Raw genomic sequence first — 18,423 nt, 5'->3', positions numbered from 1 at the left:
ACAAATTTACTATTAAGAAAGTTTGATCGAAGTTGTGCGAACGCATACTCCGAATTGATTTTTAGAATCGTAATTATGTCACGGGAACGTGTACACAATCACAATTGTATTTTAACACGCGCCTAAAGGCTTTTCTACGAATATTTATTTTTAATATCTAGTTATGATATTTGTAAGGGCCATTGGTGATTTAATTAGGAAGGCACACCTCACTTCATTCTAAAGAACTATACTTAATAAGGCCTAAGGGCGTTTTTATTCACAAATAACTCGGATTTTAAGCTATTGATGATGGGCAAGGAAATATAAAGCAGGACTATAATAATGTGGACAAAGTGCTGGGCCAATAGCTGGCCCAGTATATTATTAAACGGGCATACAAAGGGGGGGGAGAACGCTGGGACTGCATGGGCTCGAAATCGAACCCAACGGACATGGACCTCGAACACTTGCCAGGCTTCATGCGGTCAAGGCCACTTCGTTTGGAGCTGACGCCCAATACACATTTTAACTTAATTAAAAGTGAAATGACCAACTGTTAATACATGTTTTCACGCAGATATGCGTTAAGCAACAAAACTGAACCTTATTTCAAACACATGAAAGGTCATTAGGCCTAAATTGAGGCCCACGACATTTGATCTGGTTCCTATTGGAGTGGGCCTTTCTTGTATCAAGCCCCAACATGGAGTACAATAGAAGAACATATTACTGCGTATTTGATCACTACCAACAGCAATCAAACCAAAATCAATTAACAACAGATCCACCATAGCTGCTATGATGATAATCATATGTGAAATTTATGAGTGCGATTGACTGTGCAGTACTATATATTGCTCTTTTCACCTTTGTTTAGCTTTGTATCAACTCACAAATCTAACTACCATTAACCACCCAACAAGAATAAGCTTCGAGCCAAACTAAAGAGCAACAGATCATGTAGAAGAAAAGTAGCTAATCAGTAAAGGAGTAACCTTGAAATCCAAAATAAACTCAAATCCAAACTTCAAAGAGACGACACTAACTACTTCTATTACAATTTTTCATGAAACTGATATACTAGTGAATACTTGCCAAAGTGAATATGGTCTATCCACCTAAGCTTTGATCCACAGCGTAGAGTTATCAATCTCTAACACAACTCCAACAACAGACCTATTTTGGCTTAGTACTTGCTGATTTGGTCAATCAGTGGCCAAATCCACAAACCATAGCCAACTTCAACAACAACAGCCTTCAATAATCCTCAAATAGGCATCACTTTGAGCAGGATTCACTGACAGACATCATACACGGCACAACAAAGCTATTTATGAAACATATTTCAGCGTATAAGGTTGGTGAACCAAACAATGATAAATTTATGACATTAGATCTCTAATAATGATGACCAAGAAAACATCCAAATAAATATGAAACCACTGGGCTAAGCTGAATGTCCAAAGTCATGAACATTACCACCATATCACATATCCACTAACAGCTATAACATGCTTAATTAAGGACGGAAAGGAAACTATATGATGAACACTAAACCATGACATAAAAATTACTTGAACTAGAATCAGACTTAGAAGAAAACTAGAGCTTAAACATTGGAGCATCAACTTTCATTTATACACTCCCATTCCAAAGATTCAAAAGTGTACCTGGAACAGCCAAAATATAACAAAAGGCTTCAACCAGATGATAATGAGATCAACAGTAGTAATCAGCAGCAGGACAATCAATTCAATCCATGCTTAGAATCCAAAACCAGTGAAATATTTGAAGCAAGGAGAAAACCAGACGAAAAAATGAACCAGTTACTTCAATGAAATAGTATTTTAATCCCCTTTTTTGTGCTTTCCAATTCTGAAAGACTTTTTCTTTTCCAGTGTGTATTTTTTAGAGTTTTTGGGTGCAAAGAATGATGCTCAAAATCTGATTTTAGAGTGAAAGGAGGGCCCTCTTTTATAGGCCTATAAGGCCATGTGCTTAAAACAGAAAACGGGAATTATTCCCAGCCTGCAAAAGGCATCTTTTCAACCAACTGCAGCTGGCTGTCCCCTATTGGCTCAGCATTTTTGTGCTAACCAAATAGGGACAGCTGCCCCCTCCTCTAGAAGCTTCCTCTTACTAGACATTTCTGAAAATTGCCCTAAGTTTTCTTTTAGTTCAATTAGGTCCCTATAAGTTCTAGGACTTACAAATCAGGGCAAATACACACAAGCAGGCCAATTGTCATGGCCAAACGGCCTAAGAGAAACCCAAGTCAGGGTTAGATGGCCCAAATCAGGCCCAAACCCAATACAACCTAGGCCTCGATTGATCAGGCCCTCCTTGACAAACCCAAAACCCAAAATCAAAGTAAAATTGCACAAACTAAACTAGCAAACCTGTCAACTAACAACTAAATTCAATTAAACTATCCTAAGACAGATTATAATTAACCTAAACATGCTAAAAATGAACTAAAATTTACTTTATCATGCAAACAGAACCAGTGAAGAGAAAACACAATCAACAAACGAAGGATGGGAATATCAGTGATGAAATTAAATTGGTACTTAAAGAAAAGAAAAAAAATGGGGAAAGGTGAGATTTTACCCTGTTTCAGAAGAACAAGGATAAAGAACTTGAAGGGGAACTGACGAATTCTGGCTGGACTCCGGCGAACTTGTCCTAATCCGATGTCCTCGGAATGACTTAAAACTATCGTCAATCGATTGCTCTTGTTGAGAGCAATCAATTAACATAATATTTAGGTCAAAACGAGTCGAAAAAGTACGAAAATCAAAAAAGGAAAAGGAAATTGAAGTTTGCCCTTTTTTGGGGTCTCAGATCTGAAATTTCGTGAATTTGGCCGGGATTTAACGAAAACTAATGATGGATTTGGGAAGAAGGGGGGATGAGGATTGCATGGTGTAATTTTGGGATGGTTTGGATGACCTAGGGTTTAGAGTATGATTTTCAGATCTGAAATTGGGTGGGTTTGGTCGAGTTTTTGGGAAAATTACTAAGGGGTTTGGGTTTATGAGTGTGTGAGGATTATAGGGTGCGAATTTGGGTGGATTTGGAGCGTGTCCGCCGCCGTGGGGGAGATTTGAGCGACGGAGCAGGGCGGCGCCGGCGGGGGGTTTCAAGGCGGCGGTCTCTAGGGTTTTTGAGAGACGGAGAGGTGAGGAGTGAAGAGGGGTCGATGGGGTATGGGGGGTATTCGGACAGTTTTATACTTGGGGGTTGATAAGTTCCGGGCCGTTGGATCTCAATGATCCAACGGTTGTGATGACAGGGGCAGAAACGGGGTCGTTTTGGGGATGGGGAGACCTGGACCGGGTTAGCTATTTTGGGTCTGGGTTTTTGTGGCGGATTTGGGATTGGATTTTGGGTATGGGGGAGCCCAATTTCAATTAGAAAGCCCTCTTTTCAATTACCTCTTTTTATTCTTTTTTTTTTCTTCTTTCTTCTTTTTTTTTAATTAAAAAAAACCTAAATTAAAAATCCTAAATTAATCTAAATTGCAAAATTAATCTAATTACCTAATTACAAAAATTATAAAAATTATTAATCCTAAGTTAAAAGAGAAAAATTAATAATCTAAAAAGGTAAAATGTAAAATGGGTCATTTTAGTGATTTTTATTTTAATAAAAACAAATAATTAACCAATTAACCCTAAAAATATAAAAACAAAACCTAAATGCAATGCATAGTATTTTTGGTATTTTTCATGATTTTAACAAAAATTAAATGTGCACACAAATGCAAACAATTAATAAAATTCTACGAAAATTCCTAAAAATGGCAAATAATTAAGAAAAATCTATTTTCCTGGGATTTTTATAGGAGTAGTTCGTATAGGGCAAAAATCATGTGCTCACAGGAACATATTTTAGCTTTTGCACACAGAATAATTCATGTCCTACTATAGATATAAATTCTTCTATTTATAGCTTTATTCAGGGAGATAAAATTCCCAAATCAACTTCTTCTTTAATATGAATAAAACCTCTCTTAATGACTGCATAACGGTTGAACATTAATACAGATATTCTTTGCAACGACTGGTTATTGAATGTTGTCTTCATCAACCGATGTCTTCCTTTCAAATCTTTGTTCTCAGTTTCAATGCCTTCAGAACTTGTTTAGCACCGATCATATATTTGTATCCGGAGCCAACTATTTGTTGTAATTTTATTTACCCCTATTCAATGTTTACACCAAATCATATTAACTTACCACAATTAATAATTAAATGAGATAAAAATGTATATTAAGTAATCATTATTAAGTGATAAAAGCTTATATATGTAAACACATGTTTTGATGTAAACACCGGAGCATGTAAGCACTTTCCCTTGTTCAATATGTGAAGAAAAACAAAAAGTGAGACTTAGCTTGCTAATAAATATTGTATGCAGATATCCTATCAACTGATTTTTTTTTCTTCATCGATAGCCTCAGAGTAAATAAACCTAATCTAATCTCCAAGTGATATCTAAATCACGCGCAGGCTGATCTTGACATCAAAATGGAAAGCTCAGTATCTCGATAGTGGACACATCATGATTCTATAATAGAATTTCTATTATAAGCATGTTATTTATCTTGATTGAGTTTAAGATCCTATCATCACAGCTATAATTGATGAAGAGATAAAGAGAAGAATAAATTATCTATGAAAAAGATTAATTATAAAATAGTTTCAAGGGAATTTTTTTCTAAGACCGAAGGGTCCAAAAGTGGTCATAAAATCTTTATCTCCCCCTAAGTGTGATATGGAACTGGTTAGGCAAGATACTTGGATGGTTTTAAAAGATCAGATCAGAGTAATAATAATTCGGACAAAGTACAAACTGTAGATACAAAAACATCATCGAAACCACATTCAAATCCCAATAGAGACCCAAAAAAAAACATCATTTTTACCCATCTGTCTAAGCTTTAGTAGGCAGTGCTATTCAATACTCCCTTCGCTCACTTATACTTGTCCAGTATTCTAAAAATACATTTTCACTTTTAGTTGTCACATTTAGCTTATCAAGAGAAAAATAATTTATTGTTCCTGTTTTGCCCTTATCATTAATTACTCATTTCAAATCATTTTCCAAATCCATTAAGACCATGCACCAATTAATAAGGGTATCATATGTACTTCATTTATTATTTCTTAAGAGTTGTGCAAAGTCAATAGTGAACAAGTAAAAGTGAATGGAGGGAGTATTAGGTACCTATGTTGTGGGGTAGCTTGTACACGGTGGAATAGTCGAGATATGTGGTACGTGCAATCTAACCCAGACAAACAATATTTAACAAAAAAAGTACAAGCTGCAGATATAGTGGAAGGACTTGTATGCATTCCACTAGTTAGTGCACCCCCTAGCCAGTTGGCCAATGTTACATAAAGTGAGCCTAGTCTGTCCTTATAATACTTGTCTGATAACCTTTATTTCTTATCATTCTGGAGTAAAAGCAGCTAACTCTAGGCATATTCAAGATTCAAATCCTAATGGCAATTTATGTAGGTGACACATGGAAAAGGTGACATGCTAAACTTCCCTGTTATTTGACTGACAAGCATTAGCAAAAGCAGAGACGGATCTAGAATTTGAATCTTATGGGTTCGGAATTATAATCATTTTAGGTTTTTGGGTTCTAAATTAATAACTTATATATATTACTTAGATTTCTTAATACAAATACAAGATTTAAACAAAAGCTTATGGGTTCGACCGAACTCGCAAGTAACACTGTGGCTCCGTCCCTGAGCAAAAGCTGAGAGTTCCTTTTGTTTGTGCTATTGCAGAAAAGATTTACATGCAGTTATGCACTATTCAGTACTTCCTTAAACGTTAATGCAGATGAAACACAATTCAGTAACACAAGAACTGTTAAACGCTAATAGCTGATTAGAAGTGCACTAGGTAAGAGAAGGGGAGCCTTGGCGTAACTAGTAAAGTTGCTGCTATGTGACCAGGAGGTCACGGGTTCAAGCCGTGGAAACAACCTCTTGCAGAAATGCAGGGTAAGGCTGCGTACAATAGACCCTTGTGATCCGCCCCTTCCCTGCACAACGGGAGCTTAGTACACCGGGCTGCCCTTTTAGGTAAGAGAAGTAAGCTTTGACAAAAACATATGTACTTGTAGAAAATTTGTACTCTTTTATTTCTTGTTATTATGGTTTGTCCTTTGCCCAGAGTATTTGGATTGCATAGAAGAATAACACAATAAAGCAGTATACATTGTTGAAGACTAAGTAAGACAGCGCAAACAAGGAAACAGATGCGTACAGGAAGGTTAATCACATACTTAGACTACCTCTCAAGCACCGTTAACAACATAGAAAGACCTCTCGAGAACCACTAGAGACTCTAATTTCACCACAATATCTGTTAATACTAGGTAGAAGACGGACGACGACCATTTTGACCAAGGTTAGATGGCTGGGGGCTAGGAGTTTGCTTTATTTCAAGTCCCTTGCCAGTCAATCTGGGGCTCCTTTCTCCTCTTAGTACATTGACTCTTGGACTGGAAGCCCGTTGTGCTAACTGTGGGCTGTGCATAGACTTGATTTCCTCAAGTTTGGTGGGAGTGGAACTAGTCACTCTTGGGCTGCATGGATGCCGGATCTCCCCACGGCTTCTTGTGATTATCTCATCAAGAATTTCACTACTATCAATGCAGGCAGGTCTTGCCTGAGGATCTTGATCCTGTAAGTGCATAAATCATAGGATTAAGAGAGGTGTGTCAGGACAGCTTCTATCATACATTCCCATATAAAACTCTTTATCAGAAATTTTTCAGCGAAAATCTTATATCCTGATTAATGCATAATACTGAATAAATGCTTTCAGAAAATGAGAAACCACTATTAATCTCAATTTAGAAAGTATAATGGTTAATAGTACACATTATTTTAAGAGTGATGAGGATAAAATAAGAAATTGAAAAAAGCTGAAAGATATAGACAACTTACTCCAAAGGACATATTGTATGCTATTGCAGGAGCTTCTTCGTATTCTGCAGCGTCTAAATCTTGCAAATGTGCTCCTTTGAAAAACTTGGGAAGCAAATACTGGCGCACTGGGACAAGCAGCATGATCAACATTGGGAATAGGACACCAGCTATTGGTATCCATGTTATGCCGAAACACAGGAGCAAATAAACTGTCTGAAACAAGGTGAACCAGGCAATTGTCTTGAAAGGTACTGTCTCAACAAATGTTGCATGATTCTCTTCCAAGACCCTAAAAAATGTGCGGATCAGGAAAGGTATACCAGAAGAAACATCAGAGACAGAGCAAACTACGTTCTTTTATGTACAACGTAAGAATCTAGCAGGGAAACGTAAGAGGTTGGTGAAAAATGAGGATAGGTTCTAACTCTTTGCGGATGTTTGAAAAAAGAAAGCGTCCGATTAGTATCTATTTGATCGTTTGTAGTCAATCTCATCCAAAGACCTTAAGAGATAGTGACAGCAACATAAAATTGTAAATTATTTTAGGCCTCTCTATGGGATGCCACGGTACATGCGTACTACAACATACGAGACAATATTAGAACAGAAAAGGAGGTGGGAGGTAGAGATAGGGAGTGAGGTGTGATACGAGCATTGGGAACAAAACTCACTTGTATCGTCGACTTGGTGCAGTGAAAAGCAACAATATCCTCTCCCAAAATTGATTTCCCGGCAAACTCTCAATTGCCATGAAAGCAAAGTATCCCCAGAGAACAGAAGAAGGAATCTTTTTCAAGATGGGCATAGCAGCGACACAAGCACCAACCATTAACGCCTGAAGGAGATTGCTTAGACGTTGCTCTTTGACTTCTACTGGTAAGAGCTCATCGATATCCTTATCTACATCAAAGACTGTCTCGTCGACTGGTGCATCAATGTACCCAGTACTGGACGCCTGTTGAATCGTCGTCTCTTTTAGCTCTTTCAGTCCCTGTTTGAAGGAACACTGTAAAATAAGCATTTTAATGACATTAATTGTAGCCAATAGGAAATGACATTAACTATTTACCAGTCCAGAGGGAGTTTGATAGACAAGGGGAGTCTGCATTTCATTGTAAGCCTCCTGCATGCTCCTATATAATTGGCCAAGATTTTCATTTTTACCGATGCTGTTTCTTGCTGTTGATACAAGCTTATTCCGTAAAAGCTGTTTCAATAGAAATTAGAAAATTAGAATAATATATCAAAGAAGGGAATTAGAATATGCTCATCCTTAATCATTACCGAAACCAAAAATGGTTCCTGTAGATGTTACAGTGTGAAACCTTAGAGAAACGCAAGAAAGCAGGAGATAACAAATACTTATGAACTAAAGTTCCTTTTCTATTTTTCTGGGACGATCATGTAGTATTAAGTAGATCGTTCCTATTTTCCTACTATTCAATCTAAAATATCACGTTAATTAAGATTTTACACCTGCCTAGGGAGCTGGTGTGTAGACTTGTATTATTCAACTAGAAAGTAGCAATGGACGCAGAAACATAATGCGAGTCGGTAAGAAATTTCCTAGTCCACGATATATTCAGCATTAGAAGCAGTGGAGAACTGTGTAGATTTGAATATTAAGAGATAAGTTTAGTACCTGATGTTTCAGAGTAGCTAAGCTTTTTGTATGCATTGGAGATTGTGGAATGACTCCATTTGAAGGAGGAATGCCAAGAAGACCACATATTATGACCTGATGAATTTACAAGTACCAAAGTGAGGCACCGTATCAACTAAGTACTGATAATTCATGCACTTTTACAAAAAAATTGATGTTAAAACAATAAAGCCAGAGTCAAGAGCCTACCAAGAAGCCCAAAAGAAGGAGGTCATAGTGATACGAGGAAGGTTTCTTTAGATTGAACTCTTTTTGTTGGGAAAGTTGAGATGCAACACTGTGATCAAAATAGTAAAGGACAGCAATCATTGTGGCTGGGATAAAAGCTCCGACAATATATAGAGGAGGAACATGCATCATTTCCTGTAAAAACCATCATCTTGAGTTTCAAAATATGCAAGATCAAATGGACATCGAATACATCAAATAATAAATCCATGATATTGAGATGGATCAAATACTACAGGAAAACAAAATAGGAAAAACCTTGATAACTGTCCAATTTGAATAAGCTCCAGGTGACCATGGATTGGGGCTGAAAAGCCGCCGTGGTATCCCTCGTGGAACATCATGGGATGGTATGTATGATACAGCCGTCCAAACAAGAACCATTAGTGGGACACCGTAGTCAGCAATAAATCCTCGAAACCACCCTTTGAACAACATTGAAGTGTCAACAAATACACAAAGTACCTTTTTAGTTTCAACAGGAACTGATTATTTAAACTGATGACTACAAACAAGCGACCGACCTACATAGTATATTATAGTTTAAGTAATATTTTTTTAAAAGAAGAGAATTTCATTCTGTTATCAGTAACATTCATGTAGTTAATTTTTTTATTTATACCTGTTCCATAGCGCCAGGATCTGGCTTTACGGCTCTTCAGTGCAGAAAGAAGAAGACCAAAAGATAAAACTAATGCAAACATTCCATTTCCAAAGCGCCAAGAAGGTGAAAACGCAGCCTGACGAGGATTTTCTCTATCGGGTATGCCAAACTCCTCCACCAAACCCTGTGTTTTCGCATTAAGGAAAAGCATTATGCTTATTCTAAAAATTTTATCCAGAGATGCTATGACAAAAGTACAAATTAGTGAACACCCTCTCTTTTGGTGTTCATTGATGAGGAGAAGGAATTGGTCTTCCAAATCTCACCAAATACTGAAAATAGTTTGTAAAAAGAAGTAATTTTCAGAAGTTATTTCATTATTTAGCTAAGAGCTTCACTAAGATAAAGCTTCAATAATAGTTCAACGAAGCCAGCTGCTAACAAAGCTTTCTGAGGAAAAACAGTAGCAAAACTAGATTCTGCTTTTTATGTTGGTTTCATGCACTGTGTACTGCTTTCAACTTGGTTTTTCTGATCGGAAGATTGAAGGAAAACTAGGATCATACAACACGTCTGAGCTTGCTTACCTTAATAGCCTCCTGCATAAAGAGCATTGCAATGAGCATACCGAATAATTCACCAGCCAGACGTGTAAATCTGTTTATTATAGAGCAGGCGCCCAAAACTGCTAGCAAGAAAAGCAGAAAGGCGGTCCAAACACAAACCCTGAACATAACCGTGTTAGAAAGAGTGATGTTGCTTCCAGATAGAGAGTTTGATAGTGCTCAGAAGTTACCATCCTGTCCAGGCTAGGAAGAGATGCGGACCCAAGTCCTTCCGATCTTTTGCAAAGTTGAACATGAAAGTGTACATTAACACAGTTGGCTCGGCTACACCTAGTATAAGTAGTGGCTGTCCACCAAAAATGGAATGGATCACACCACAAAGTGCTGTTGAAGCAAGAGTCTGCACCGCAGTTATACTTCCATCTGAGATAACATTAGACAAAAGCAGCATATCAGTAACTACATCATCAATAAGAGGAAACTAATGCAGGGGAAAAAAATCAAATCTTACCAGTGCTTCTTTCCAGTTGCTCCCCAAAAGAAATAACAGGAATTGCTGATGCAAAGAAAATGTAGGTCGTTGGGGCCAGGATCCTGCAATAGAACATGAAAGACAATCTTCATGCAACTATAAAAAGGTAACGGAGAATATAATTTACTACATATGCACTACACTGTCGTGGAGGAAGGGTAAGAATACTCTAATCTCAATGAAAAATAATGTTTTTCCAAGTGCAAAATCATTGATAAGTAATTTGCATTTCAGCTAACCTGATACCAGCACGGAGACCACCGGTCCAATCTTGCTTGTAGCATAACAATCTTCCTTTGAGATCATTTTTGATTCCACGGAGGGGAACGAATGTTTCTTCCATGATCACTCAAAATTTGTCCAAAATGAAGGGTAGAAATTTTGTTCTTTTTTTGTTTTTCGTTTGACAGACAAAAAAAACTTGAAGGACAACAAACTAGCACAGAATTGAAGGGACTCGAGAGGCCAATATGAAATTTAACTAAACTTGCATAGGCAAAGAAGCAAAACTTTGGGCAGGAAGGACAACACCTACTTGATCATGACTAGAGTATTTAGGATAAAAATGAAAATTGGCTGATTCATTTCTATTAACTGTATATTGACCTTCATTAAGGTCCATAAAATTAGCTGTTATTTAACTAACTCTACATATTAACAGATTTACAAAGAATGATTCTTGAAGATTACAAGTTAGGAAGAACAAAAGAATCAGTTAGCAACGAATAAGATATATGTCTAGGATGTACCTAAGACTTCCAAAAAAAATTCTGCCTATTTGAATTCCATAGGACCACAAGTCAAAAAGATTAACGGAGTAAAGCCATAAGTGGTATAAAAATCAAGACTTTAACGAAAGAAACAGCAGTACTCCATTTACTGAAATCTCAATTAACGGTTGACTCCAAAATGCTTTAGATCCATTACACCAAATCTCTTCCTCACATATATAGAATAAATAGACGCCACTAAAAATTGAACTTAACAAGGAAAAAGTGGGACAAAGATCTAATTTTCAGTTACATGTCAGAACTTTAGTATCTGACAAAGCTGTTTATATATCCTTAGTGCTTAGAGCAGAGAGGACAAAGTAGTACCAAGAATTTAGCGAGACCCCATTTTTAGACAAGTGATTCTTAGTGCTTTAAAACAAGTTCAACCAAATGGGTATAACAAGAAAGCAAAGAATCAGAGACTTAGCGAGAACCCATTATCGGAATTTGACAAGAATGATTATGACGAGAGAGATAAAATGGGCATGAATTAATCAATCAAAGAAAGTAGCTTTTCACTCTTACATTACTTCAAGAATAGGCAGTTCAATAAAGGAAGAAAGTGAGTATTTGAGCAATGAGCAGCCTGTTTTTACATCAGTCAGGAGAACAAAGTAGTAGAAGAAATTGAACAGGAAAACTGAATGTGGGTATGAAAGAAGAATGGAACACAATGTGTGTGTGTGTGAGAGAGAGAGAGGGGGGGGGGTGGATTGCTGATGGAAGTTGTAACGGAAGTAAGCTCTTCGGTCGAGGGATGATTGGTTTGAATTAAGTGAGAGATGAGTCAGTCAGTATAAATAACTCTCTCAGCTCCCTAAAACCAACAAACAAATAATTACTTTAATTAATTAATAAAACACCAGTAGTAATTTGGTAAATGAAGCTGTAAGTGTGCTCGTAATAAAAATATTAAGTAAAAATAGTACGGACTAGCTAGTTTTCGGATTGGTCATTTAAAAATAGTCTGCGTTTGCAAAGTCATTGAAAATAGCCACTATTTTGCTGCAACACGAAAAGTTCCAGCATAATATACTCGAGATCGATACACCTGTGTATAACTTCCAGCATATTATGCTGGAACTCCAACACGCAGAAAGTTCCAGTATAATATAGTGCTCCAATCTCTTGTATATTATGCTGGACCGTATATTATACTGGAACTCCAGTATATACTTATGCTGGAACTCCAGTATAATATACTCGAGTATTTTTCCGGACTTTGAACAATGTGTTCGTTCAGATTTATTTTACATGAAAAGTGATTAAATTTCGTTTACTTTTAAAACTATGGCTATTTTTGAATCACCACTTGTAAATTTGGCCAAATATTAAAGCAGAGCTAGAACCCACCCACCCACCCCAAAACCAAGAAAAAAGGTAAGTCCTCAGCCACATTGGTAATTACGGGTATAAAAAGTTTGATCAATTTTTTATTTTTGTTAAAATATTTATTTAATATGTACAAACAATCTACTACAATCCAATAAATAAAAAGAATTATGACCCATAAAATAAAAAATTCTAGCACTGCATCTGAATTAACTGTTCTAAAAAATATTGATAAGCTTTAATTCTAAAGAAAAATTGAATGAATTACCTTTATCTCTTGCTTAAATAATTGAGTTCTTCACATTTTGCATAAGGGTGGAATTGAAAAATAAAAACTAATATCTTCAATTTCTAGCATGATAATTATTTTCGAACAATTTTTTCTTTTTACTAAAGTGACCGAAGTGAGCAATACCTAATGCTTATTATATACTTTAATTCTTCATTTGTCCTATCTAATATAAAACCACTTTGATGGAGACATAGGTTAAGATGATATTTAACTCGTGTATAACACAAATTATAAGACAAGAAAAAATTAAAAGAATTGCTGAAAAGAAAAGTTGATTTGAAAAACAAAAATTGTACAAACTTAAATATGATCAGTTAAGTATATCCAAAATAAATATTGGGCAAAATACATAGTTTGCCCATCAACATTGCAGCGAAATCCCTATTACATACACCTCTCTTTCACGGGAAATTATTTACACACTCAACCTTTCAAAAGTGTGCCTAAGATACACTACATTTGACTAGATAGCACTTGCGTGTTTACACACAAAAAAGTATGTGAAGCCCGTAAAAAATCCCATTTTTTGTCTCCCCTCCCCACAAGGACCCCTCCCCATCCCTTTGGTCTTCTTCCTCACCACCCTCCCACTCATTTTCTTCCTCAAATAGAAATTTTGAGGACATATCAATTTTATTTGTTTGTGATAGATTTAAAAGCTTAACATTAGTATTGAAGGTTTGGTGAAAAAAATTAGACTCCACCATTGTTGGGGTATCGAAAAAAGCTTGAAAATTCAATTGGGTCTTATTGATTATCGGGTTATTGAACTCAGTTTGTTGCTTGATTATTTTCGGCTAGTTGTTTAGATAGTATGGTTAAATTTTGGTATTGTTGAAAACTTTCTCACAAAGAACCACGGTGGTAGCAACAATGGTGCTTAAGATAGAAAATGAAAAGATGAAGAAGATGGATTTTAATTTTAATTTCTAATTTTGTTTCCTTTTTAGAGACAATGACACGTGTCACGGCCCTATTAGGGCGTGACTTTCATGTTATCTTAAAAATTGGTCAAGCACAAAAGTGGTATGTCTTAGACACACTTTTGAAATATTGAGTGTATGAAAGGTTTTCCGTAAAAAAGAGGTGTGTAACAGGGATTTCGTTGGAAGGTTGATAGGTGTTAAGATTAGAGTTGCATTGTAATTATTTAACTAGTAGCCACATTTGTTAATTGTTAGAATTGGCTATGGCTATTATTGTAATTAGATAGTTAGGCTGTTAGTTGATGTCAGGATAGTTAGTGGTAGTTTTAGGCAGTTAGTCGAGGATGACAACTGTACAAGTACAGTGTCCTGTATATAAACGAATTGATCTTCTGATTTCCAATCAATGAGAAAATATTTTCCCCAGTCTGAAATTCTCTTGAAGCTTCTTTTTCTCCTCTGAGCTTCATGGCTCTCAGCCATGGCAGTTGAGCTTCAGCTCAAGTTCTCTCCATTAAGCTCTCAATTTTCACATGGTATCAGAGCATTGGTTAGCATAGCAACAAAGAAGAACAGGGAGATCTTTCAGCTTGATGTAAATAATGCCTTCCTACATGGAGATCTGAATGAAGAAGTATATATGCAAGTGCCACCGGGTTTATCAGTAGACAAACAGAATTTGGTGTGCAAGCTAAATAAGTCATTGTATGGGTTGAAGCAGGCAGTGGTATGCCAAGTTAACTGAGGCCCTATGATCCAGGGGATATGTGCACTCCATGCTGAATTATTCTTTGTTTTATAAAAGAGTAGGCAATTCAGTGGTTTTTGTAGCAGTTTATGTGGATGATGTTCTCTTGACAGGGATATATTTAGAAGAAATTAAGGCATTGAAAACTTTTCTACATGCGACTTTTAAGATAAAGGACCTGGGGCGATTATATTACTTCCTAGGTTTGGAAATACTATACAAACATGATGGAGTAATAATCACACAAAGGAAATTTACAAGGGATCTGATACAGGAGTTTGAATGTTCACACTGTACTCCAATGTCCTCTCCAATTGATCCTTCGACAAAGTTAAAGGCAGATGAAGGGAACCTGCTCACAAACCCCACTAAATACAGGAAACTAGTGGGGAAGCTGAACTTTCTCACCAACACACGACTTGATATTGCTTACAGTGTTCAACATCTCAGCCAATATATGCAGAGTCCTCGAGATTCTCATCTCAAAGCTGCTATGCATGTACTCAGATACTTGAAAGGTGATCCTGGTATGGGGATCTTCTTGTCAAACAATGCAGATTATTGATTGAGAGCATTTTGTGACTCAGATTGGGCAGCTTGTCCTGAGACCAGAAAGTCTGTCAGTGGTTTCATTGCATTGCTTGGGGACAGTCCATTCAGTTGGAAATCAAAGAAGCAATCCACTGTATCTTTAAGCTCTGCAGAGGCAGAGTACAAGTCTGCGAGAAAGGCAGTTGCAGAGCTTATTTGGTTATCTAAACTTCTGGAGGAGCTGACCATGCCTCTAACTCTTCCCATTCCAATCTACTGTGATGAACAAGCAGCATTGCACATTGCAAGGAATCCAGTATTTCATGAACGGACAAAACATATAGAGGTAGATTGCCACTTTGTTAGGGACAAGCTTATTGATGGTCTGATTTCTCTGCATTATGTCCACACAGACGACCAACTAGCAGACATACTCACTAAATCCTTGACAGGCATCAAACACTCTTCATTACTTTACAAGTGGCAGTGAGTACCTCCCTTCCAACTTGAGGGGGGGGGGGAGGGTTTATGATTAGAGTTGTATTATAATTATTTAACTAGTAGCCACATTTGTTAATTGTTAGAATTGGCTATGGCTATTATTGTAATTAGATAGTTAGGTTGTTAGTTGATGTCAGGATATTAGTTAGTGGTAGTTTTAGGCAGTTAGTGGAGGATGACAACTGTACAAGTACAGTGTCCTGTATATAAACAAATTGATCTTCTGATTTCCAATCAATGAGAAAATATTTTCCCCAGTCTAAAATTTTCTCGAAGCTTCTTCTTCTCCTCTGAGCTTCATGGCTCTCAGCCATGGCAGATGAGCTTCAGCTCAAGTTCTCTCCATTAGGCTCTCAATTTTCACAATAGGTAAACTAGGTATTTTGCCAAAATATTGTAAAAAGTTGCTAGGAAAGAAAAAAAATATAACCATAGTATCGGTAGTGTAGTTTGGTGAATCTGGTATTGGAGAGATTCAAAAGGAGAAAGTCAAAAACAGTGATTCAACTGAAAAGCTTCTTTCATGACTAGGAAAGGGATGCAATTAAAAAAGAAACAAAAAAGCGAGCAGTTCAGCAAAGAGCCAAAGACAACTGCTAATTGACCTTTGAAGTTTAAACAATTAATATTTGTAACTGACCAACTTTCTTGTCACTTCCTCTTATTCTAGTTAATAATACTCCGTCGTTTAATTTAACTTGTTAATTAATGTAAGTTCAAAGATACACGCATAAAATAAAGTCTCAGCTTAATTGAAGTGAGATCGCTTGTTAATAATATATTACCCCGACTATGTAGGCTCTACATGATCAATTCAAAATAATACAAGCCAAATTGAAGATATTATTTTTATTATTTAGCAAGAAGATTTATTTTATAGAACACCACTTTTCTACCTTAAGGTATGAGGTCAAATATGGACCATTTTAATGTTCGTTTCCTTGGCATAAAGTTTTGTCAATTTTTTCTTATGTTATAAGAAGCTAGAAGTATATATATGTATTTTCGAGAAAATGATGAGGACAATCATTGAGGGTGTGTTTGGTATAACAGAAAATATTTTTCGTGGAAATGTTTTTCAAGAAAATGTTTTCTTGGAAAACAAGTAGTAATCTTATTCATTTTTCGGTGTTTGGTACGCAAATTAAGGAAAATGACTTCCCAAGAGTATTCATAAACAATTTAGATATAATAAACATGAAGCCAACTTTCAAACCAACAGCCTTCCGGACCCACAAATTTCATAAACTTTCGAACCGCTAAACTTTCAAACTGCGGAATTTCGAATCCCGTAAACTTTATAATTTTTAAACTCGTAAACTTCCAAACACATAAACCTCCGAACTCATAATTTTGGAACTTGTAAAATTTTGAGCCTTTAAATTATAGGGGGCAGGGGGTGAGGGGCGGGGCTGGGGGGGGGGTAGGGGGGTTATAAACGAAAAATTAAATTACAAAAAAGAAAGTAAAATTTTTTTTTGCGGGGTAAGGGGGGCAGGGTGGGGGATTGGAGTAGGTGGTGGGTGGTGCAGAAAAATGAAAAAACAGAAATTTAAAATTGCAAAAAAAAAAAATTTTGGTAGAAAAAATATTTTTTTGCGGGAGGGGGGGGGGAATGGAGGGGTAGTAGGGTGGGTGGTAACGAAAAAACTGAAATTTGAAAGAAAAAAAAACCTTTTTTTGGAGAGGGGGTGGGGTGGGAAAGATTGAGAAAGAGCTTTGGAAAATGTTTTCCCTTCTCTTGATAAGGAAAATGAATTGATAAGAAAAATATTTTCCAAAACATTTAAGCCAACCAAACATGGAAAAATTAGAAAATATTTTCCAAAAAATATTTTCCTTCGTAAGAATTCTAAAATTTTAAATTTGCCGGCGCTTTTTAGCCAGCTAATTGACGTACACTTTAGTTAGCTAAAAGTGCAAGTTTCTTTTAGTCCACCTTCTTTGCATTCTTTTCATTTTCCCGGAGAAAGAAAAATTAAATCACCGACGGGAGAACATCAGTGAGGTTGTTAGCCGCATTGAGTTTGCGTCTAAATTAAGCAGATTTAAGTTATATACACTTATAGTTTATATAAAAAATTTGTATTACTACAACAGGCTACAAGCTTTTATAGTGGCATCTTATTTGTTTCATTTGCTAAGTTATTAATCTCATTTATTGTGGATAGTCACATATAATTATCTTTTAAATAATTTAAATATATAAAAAAAAATTATATTATCTGTCTATATACGTTAATCTCAAATTAAAATGCATATATGTTTAACCCCAAAAATAGATTTTTCAGTCAAAGTCAATATCAAAAAGAAATTGGGTTATGATAACTAAGATTTACTTCACTTTCCCAATAATTTGAAGGATAAATCAAGGAATGAAAATAATTGACAAAGAAAATATGAAACAAATTGATAATCACTCCAAAAAATTGCGGTTTAGAACCTTTAGAATAAAGTAAAGAATGATTGCATAAATTCTTAATAATTATCCCTCATATTTCAAATGAGGTTTCAGCCCTTATATAGGAGCATACAATTATAACAGTTTTCTTACTTAATTCGGGCTCACTAATGGAATTAATTGCCTTGATTACCCGTTACCATATTCAATTGTAACGGAAGTATTTACGGCTAAAAATTTCCTTAACCGTATCGATTTCCCTTCCTTATTCATGACATGTTCGTGCATCTTCCCTTCTTAACAATCTTTATTCATTCCGCTCCTGTTTCTCCTTTTTACAGCTGTCAGGTCCGGCTCTTTTCTCAATGTAATCCCGAGAGTGTTC

The 18,423-nt window shown here is 36.1% G+C and overlaps 2 protein-coding genes across 2 annotated transcripts; one reads left to right on the top strand and one right to left on the bottom strand.

Annotated features, from left to right (window-relative positions):
* Positions 6,125-12,085, bottom strand: LOC109226978 (probable boron transporter 2). The gene is made up of 12 exons (XM_019391948.1): positions 10,774-12,085; positions 10,514-10,596; positions 10,233-10,425; positions 10,024-10,162; positions 9,455-9,620; positions 9,091-9,257; positions 8,794-8,967; positions 8,584-8,679; positions 8,011-8,148; positions 7,613-7,932; positions 6,960-7,230; positions 6,125-6,693 (listed from the first exon to the last, which is right to left on the bottom strand). Exons 1-12 carry the CDS (start codon positions 10,875-10,877, stop codon positions 6,382-6,384), a joined length of 2,163 nt encoding a protein of 720 aa, XP_019247493.1. The 5' UTR covers positions 10,878-12,085; the 3' UTR covers positions 6,125-6,381.
* LOC109227835 (uncharacterized mitochondrial protein AtMg00810-like) lies at positions 14,339-15,626 on the top strand. Its single transcript, XM_019393029.1, has 3 exons — positions 14,339-14,562; positions 14,663-15,132; positions 15,193-15,626. The coding sequence occupies exons 1-3, from the start codon at positions 14,339-14,341 to the stop codon at positions 15,624-15,626; spliced, it is 1,128 nt and encodes a 375-aa protein (XP_019248574.1).

This window comes from Nicotiana attenuata, chromosome 6 (genome assembly GCF_001879085.1).
Source record: "Nicotiana attenuata strain UT chromosome 6, NIATTr2, whole genome shotgun sequence".
Taxonomy (NCBI): Eukaryota; Viridiplantae; Streptophyta; class Magnoliopsida; order Solanales; family Solanaceae; genus Nicotiana; species Nicotiana attenuata.
Note: the sequence above shows the minus strand (reverse complement) of the source record. Positions and strands in the feature narration are given on the sequence as shown.

What these genes read in the sequence shown, in the direction of transcription:
- LOC109227835 (XM_019393029.1), top strand. Translation starts at nt 14,339, where the DNA reads ATGGCAGTTGAGCTTCAGCTCAAGTTCTCTCCATTAAGCTCTCAATTT. An exon ending in TGCAAGCTAAATAAGTCATT is followed by an intron (nt 14,563 to 14,662) that starts GTATGGGTTGAA and finishes GTTTTATAAAAG; the next exon opens with AGTAGGCAATTCAGTGGTTT. An exon ending in ATACTTGAAAGGTGATCCTG is followed by an intron (nt 15,133 to 15,192) that starts GTATGGGGATCT and finishes TTTGTGACTCAG; the next exon opens with ATTGGGCAGCTTGTCCTGAG.
- LOC109226978 (XM_019391948.1), bottom strand. Translation starts at nt 10,877, where the DNA reads ATGGAAGAAACATTCGTTCCCCTCCGTGGAATCAAAAATGATCTCAAA. An exon ending in TAGCTACTCTGAAACATCAG is followed by an intron (nt 8,149 to 8,583) that starts GTACTAAACTTA and finishes CTATTGAAACAG; the next exon opens with CTTTTACGGAATAAGCTTGT. An exon ending in ATCAAACTCCCTCTGGACTG is followed by an intron (nt 7,933 to 8,010) that starts GTAAATAGTTAA and finishes TCCTTCAAACAG; the next exon opens with GGACTGAAAGAGCTAAAAGA.